Genomic DNA, 6,103 nt, shown 5'->3' on the forward strand with positions numbered 1-6,103 from the left:
AACGTTGAACCTCACATGCACGCTACGACATGTTAACTCGCAAAATTTAGAACGAAACGTAAAACGAAAAACTTGCGAAAGATAGAAAGTATGGGGGACCAAAGTTATAAATAATAAAGTGTTGTGTTAAATTACAAAAGATGAAAAAGTTTGAGTTAAAAGTAAAAATTTCAAATGGGTTAAAATGTAAAAGAAAAAACTTTAAGGTTGAAAGTGAAAAATCAGGTTTTTTTTTTTTTTTTTTTTAAAAAGTCCCCAAACATAGGGTACAAGTGATGATGCACAAGAAAATTGCTAATTTATATATGGAATAATGGTTAGCAAGCGTTGTAAATAAGAAAAGAACTTCATAGCTAAAACTTAAATGTGTTTCGGTGAGATTATTTATACGATGATAGATCTTGTGGGAAACTTTTCCTCTCACAGTCAAAAACAAAGTTTTGAGTTTCTTAGGCCATACGTAATGGAGCGCTACATAACGCCATCTCTCACTTTAAAGCCCCATAACGCCTCTGAACACCATTACGGGGGGTGTTATGGGGGTTGAAATCTTGCATGCGCTATGTTCATAGCGGCGTGAAGGATTTGCAAACCTTTCCCCCCACTCACACACATATATATATGTACATACATATGTATGTATAATTGAAGGGGTTGTTAATTAATTGAGTAATGATGAGGTAGGGGTTTTATGAATACGGGCTATAGTGATATAGCGTCTCATAAAGCCCCTGTGTGACATGGCACGACACGTGTCACATAACGCCCTAGAATGCCCTTTCATTTATTAGTTTCCTTGTTTTTCTTTCTTATTGGGCATTATTCTAGAAATGCCCCTCCCTTTGATGCCCTTATAATGCCCATTAGTAATGGTGTGAGGGCATTATCAAAATCTTTCACGCCCTTATAAAGCCCATTACATATGGTGTTATAAGCAAAGCGGACAATATTTATTAACACTAGTGGTTATGTATTATAACTAAAATATGGCAAAGGGATTTATGGTCAAGTCTGTTTCAAATGTAAAAAACCAAACTTATAATAATAACATACTACATAAACATCCGAATTAGTCTAGGTTTTATGAACATCTACCTTTGTTTTTAAATGATACTTTCGTAGTAATAGGTTAAAATTGTTAGTTATTCTTACACTATACATCCTTAATAATAATATAATGAATACCACTTGGTTTGAGAAGCATATGCTCTCTGCAACAAATTGAAAAGTACAAATAGTTATAAACAGGTACAATGCAGCGAAGACGGGCCATGATTCAAAATTATATCCTTTGGTAAATGGATAGTTTAATAAAAAAAAATTAACTTTTTCAATTTAAATATATACCATTCTCATCCATTTTATACCATTCTTCTCCCATTTCTTCCATTCTTCTCCAATTCTCTCATCCTTTTTTATTAAAAACATTCCCGTTCGTTTAAAAACTTTGCGGCCGAAAAATATAGTCACAAGAAAAACGTGTCGGCTGACTATGCTCGAGCGGAGGATTTTAGGATAATGAGGTCGGATCTCGACTCGGTTCCGGAGGATGAACGAGAGGTGTATCGGAGGAATATGAAGAGGTGAAGAAAAAATGGACGTCGTAGGTTTTTTTTTATTTTTAGGAAATGTAGTTTTTTTTTAATTTTTCGGAAATGTTTTTTTTAGGAAATGTAATTTTTTTATGTTATGAAATGACTTTATTTATGTTGTTTTATGTTGTATTTTTTAACTTTTATAAAGTTTTTATTAAGTTAATAAAAAAACACTTAGAAAATTATAAAATATTGAGGTGGGGTTTCTGATCTTATACATGTACAGTTTAAATTGTCATTCAAAAATTTAGATACGTAACTTTAACTTATAGACTATGAATACAATTATACTTTTTAAAACTAACTAGGTGTTATCCGGCGCGCGCGTTGCGCCGCGCTTCATGAATATGATTACAAACACGATTCACCAATAGTAGCAACTTCACTGCTGAAAGCTCCTGGCTGTAAACTTCAGATCATCCTCATTAATCTCTTGCCAAGATTCAGATATGATTCATGCCCTAGTATCGTTTCTGAGTTCCAACACATTATGGGTAGAGAAGTCATTCTGATGAGTGGTGGATGATGACCCGTTGTTTTGCCTGTAAAGAAATGAAAGGTTATTGTTGTTTTGACAAATACGAGTTTGATTTCATTTAAGAGTGTAACTAGCCTGAGTTGACTCGATACGGATCCAAGCTGAAGTTTGACTCAAATACAAACATCAAAGTTTGGAAATTCTTGTGAATAGTATATAATAAAATTACCAATATACCCATATACTATGGGTATATTGGTAATTTTGAATAGTATGGTGCAGGGCCAAACTTTGAATAGTATGGTGCAGGGCCACTATCTTTGCGCTATTTCCGAATCTATTTTAACTTTTTTATACTATTAATAGTAACGTGGGATTCATAAAAAGGAAGTCGAAAATTAGTTTATATTTATATTATATTCTACATTCTACATCTTTAATAAAGAAAAAAAAAACAGATCTCATGAATTATGAATACCAAAATTAACTGACCTAGGAGTGAGCACATAACCGAATTAACTAACCTTAACCAAACTGAATGGAACAATTAACCGACCTTAACGGAACCAGACAATTAACCGACTTTAACCAAACCGAACAATTAACCGATAATCCAGTTAAGCCATAACCGTTTAACTGAAGATTATGGTTCAGTTTTAGCTATGGTGTGTGGCATAACCGAATTAAATGAACCGAACCAATTAAAAATAAAATATAACAAATTCATCAATATAATTATTAGAGATAAACCCCAAGTCATACCAACACTCTGTAAGGCGTAGTCCACGCCATTCTTACGCTGTGACGACCCAACCTATTTGATTCAACAAGAGGAAAAAAAAACTTAGTTTCAACGACAATAACTATCAACATTAATGCTGACAACAAAAATGACTTACCTACACAGTGGTGAGGCCGGTGAGTTTGGCAGTTTGTATATTGTGTATACTGTTATCAAAGAACAACTGAAAACACCATATTTACGACTGTGAGATTCCACATTGTAGCGACATCTATTTCTTACGATCATGTTATAATATCTAAGATAACTTACGGTTTTATGAGGGTTAATGTTGGCCATCTTAAAAGCCTGTTGGAAAGCGTTTTCAGAGGGTTTGCAAGCAATAGGGCTCTTTGGTAGTAAACCAACGGGTTCGTTGTCACACTTAGAAGTATTAGCGGTTTGGGTTTTAGAGTTTAGGGACTCGAAACATATGACATCATCAAAGCAGTCCCCCAATCCAAGTCGGCCAAGAACTTCTTCCACATGTGCCTCGTTCGCGTTTGAGAAAATCTATGAAATAAACAATGAAACCATGATTAAAACAAAAAAGAAAACTTTATAGAAACCATCAAGTGTGTATCCAGTAAAACGGACTTGAAAACATACCACTTTCCTGATGGGCAAACTATTTAAAAGACTTTTAAGAACAGGGTCGGGTTTCAGATATTCATATGGTAATCTCCCGTGAACAAAACTGTTAATCACTAATTTCACAAAATTAGATTTATGAGGATTCTATTTAGAATTATAGACAAAAAAGTTGCAGGAAAATTCGGTACCTATGGTAGTCATCATGGTCAGAATCATAGCCAATAGCCTGCACAAATAAACAATTACACGATTTGATATCAAATGTACAAAGAAACTAACCCTTCATTCAGACTTCACAAAGATGAAGGTTTAGAATCAATATCATACCCGATAACCCGAAGACCAGCCATTGTTGTCCCGTAATCCTTGTATAGTTGGACACACATTTCCAGAACTTTGCTTTCCTCTATATCAAGCTTTTTCACCATATACTCTAAACAAAAGCATTCATGTAACAGAGATGATAACTTAAATTCATATACAAATCTATACCTAATAAATAACTAACTTGTTGTATCAAACCTCTTATAGGTTCAGCAATTAATGGTTCAGACTGTTTGTTTCGCGAGCAGATATCTGAATGGTTAAGACATTTGCCTCTGAATGGTTAAGCATAATACTAAGTCTGAATTGGTCAAACATTTGCCTTTGAACGGTTAAGCATTATACTGGCTCTTAATGGTTCAGGCCTCTTACTGGTTCAGCACTTAATGGTTCAAACAACACTTAACCATTTAGAAATTACCATACATAATTTCAATCAATTCTTTTCTCAAAATATTGTTTTATAATTCCTAATTCTTCGTTACTAACTATTTAATATTTCATTTATTCAACCTGTATAATACAGAAGTTACTAACGTAGGTAACAAAAAAAACGATATAGGCAACAATCTAAAAATAATCAGTCATTCAGTTGTATATGCAATAATACTTTTGATGTTCTTGGTGCACTCAGCTGACAGCCCAGAGCTTAGAGGATAAAGGGTGTCATCTACATCTAAAACTCCAACATAACAAAGTTTCAAAATCCCATTAAAAAAATAAATTAAAATTTAATCAAGTCAGAAATGAAAATTTAGATGCTTACCAAAAAGAAGGCATTCATATCTTGAATCTGGGATCTGTTGCTGGTATTCGTTTTCATAGTCCACTTTGTACTAACCTACAACAATCAATACTCATCATTTGACCAAAAAATAGCCAAACATTTGACCCATCTAAAACCTTATTCCAATGTTGTTGTATTTGATTTTAGGATTATCGTCAAAACCAAATACTAACCCGGAACAAATGCTTGTAATCAAGCTCAAAAAACAGAAAATAAGATCCAAAAGATGTACAAACACATTTGGGATCTGAAATAGTAATATTAAATGATGAAATAAATGAAAGAAGCATAGGAAGACTTACCGGAGATGGAATGTGGGTTTGGGTTCAATATTCGAATGAAAATAAGGTTGATTTATAGGGCGAGAAACATGAAAAGGGGCTGAAGAGTTTGAATATAAACAAGAGGTGGCTTTGGAAGCATATTCACCACATCGCCATTGTCATCATAGGTCACGGCGGAACCCTAGACTCGTCGGAACTCGCCACTTCCACCTCTGATCGCTCGAATCTTCACCAGAAAGCCCTAGAGTCGACGACTTCGGTTCTGTTTGTGGGAGGCGAGCACGCGTCGAAGGCCGGTTGCCGGAGACTCGCCGGCTCCCGGATCTCTGTTTCTCTCTCTTACTGCTCTGCTCGTGTCTCGTTCTCTTTCTTTGTCTGCATGTCGCTGTTGAGAAGGGGAAGATAAAGTGAAGGGGAAGATAAAGTGGGTAAAAAAGAAGAAAAAAGAAGGGTCGAACCAGCGTTGTTTTATTAAGAAATACTACACAACAACCACTTTACCAAATGTCAATATGTTTTAAATTAAGGGAGAATAAGTATATATATAGTGAATGAAATGGTTGGAGGTACTATTCACAAGCTTTCTTTTTTAATATATGTAGAATTACTCGTCAATGTTAAAATGCAAGATTATTTTTATTTAGGTGTTTATCTTTTATCTTATATAGTAAATGTATCATGTGCCCCAACTAGGGTTTCAGCACGTAACAAATGTTTTGAAATGGGCATAATAAGATATTAAGTTTAGCTTATGTTAATAAAATAAACTCTAATACATACACTTATAGGGCGGTTCTAATACAAAAGTTTGTTTATGTAACAACCCATCAAAATGCGACACGCGTGATGTGAAAGAAATAAACGTTCATATATAATCATGTACCATGTTATATAATCAACTACCGTGAATGTTTTGTAACTACGTCACACATACATATTGTAACACTAAACTGATTAGGGCTGACGTGTCACAAAATATAGTAATTCAGAGTAAATATTAATCATTTGATTAAAGTCTCAAAACCGTAAAATGTATTAAATTATACAATGGTCTATAAAATTCAATGTTCATAAGTCTCTAACGTTTGTGAATTAAAGTAAACAAACTTCTTGTCTTCCATGATCTAGACCTCTTATTTTAGCACTCGTTACACATTTCTTTTATTCGTAAGTGTACTTGTTTAACATAAGAAGAAACAAAAAGAAATACGGTTTAGCAAAAAAATTATTCAGTAACGGAGAAAACAATAGAAATAACAA

At 33.9% G+C, this 6,103-nt stretch overlaps 1 protein-coding gene across 8 annotated transcripts; it reads right to left on the minus strand.

Moving 5' to 3' along the window:
- Window positions 1-1,777: 1,777 nt before the first annotated feature.
- Window positions 1,778-5,319, minus strand: LOC110943040 (uncharacterized protein C24B11.05-like). 8 transcript variants are annotated; one of them, XR_004893863.1, is made up of 10 exons: window positions 4,862-5,319; window positions 4,539-4,613; window positions 4,383-4,454; window positions 3,776-4,024; window positions 3,637-3,674; window positions 3,464-3,551; window positions 3,128-3,367; window positions 2,973-3,038; window positions 2,836-2,887; window positions 1,780-2,137 (listed from the first exon to the last, which is right to left on the minus strand). XR_004893863.1 is itself a non-coding variant. In XM_035990507.1 (10 exons), exons 4-8 carry the CDS (start codon window positions 3,874-3,876, stop codon window positions 2,973-2,975), a joined length of 525 nt encoding a protein of 174 aa, XP_035846400.1. In that variant the 5' UTR covers window positions 3,877-3,881; window positions 4,383-4,448; window positions 4,539-4,613; window positions 4,862-5,315; the 3' UTR covers window positions 1,783-2,137; window positions 2,836-2,887. The 8 variants fall into 8 exon arrangements, 6 of the variants coding, with proteins under 6 accessions (XP_035846395.1, XP_035846400.1, XP_035846396.1 ...); XM_035990507.1 differs by having other exon boundaries at window positions 1,783-2,137; window positions 3,784-3,881; window positions 4,383-4,448; window positions 4,862-5,315; XM_035990503.1 differs by having other exon boundaries at window positions 1,793-2,137; window positions 3,464-3,561; window positions 3,776-3,881; window positions 4,383-4,448; window positions 4,862-5,314.
- Between the last annotated feature and the right edge of the window lie 784 nt (window positions 5,320-6,103).

The sequence above is a fragment of the Helianthus annuus genome, chromosome 5, assembly GCF_002127325.2.
Source record: "Helianthus annuus cultivar XRQ/B chromosome 5, HanXRQr2.0-SUNRISE, whole genome shotgun sequence".
NCBI classification, from domain to species: Eukaryota; Viridiplantae; Streptophyta; class Magnoliopsida; order Asterales; family Asteraceae; genus Helianthus; species Helianthus annuus.

What these genes read in the sequence shown, in the direction of transcription:
- LOC110943040 (XM_035990502.1), bottom strand. Translation starts at nt 3,876, where the DNA reads ATGGTGAAAAAGCTTGATATAGAGGAAAGCAAAGTTCTGGAAATGTGT. An exon ending in GTTTGCCCATCAGGAAAGTG is followed by an intron (nt 3,368 to 3,463) that starts GTATGTTTTCAA and finishes TTTATTTCATAG; the next exon opens with ATTTTCTCAAACGCGAACGA. An exon ending in ACATTAACCCTCATAAAACC is followed by an intron (nt 3,039 to 3,127) that starts GTAAGTTATCTT and finishes TGGTGTTTTCAG; the next exon opens with TTGTTCTTTGATAACAGTAT.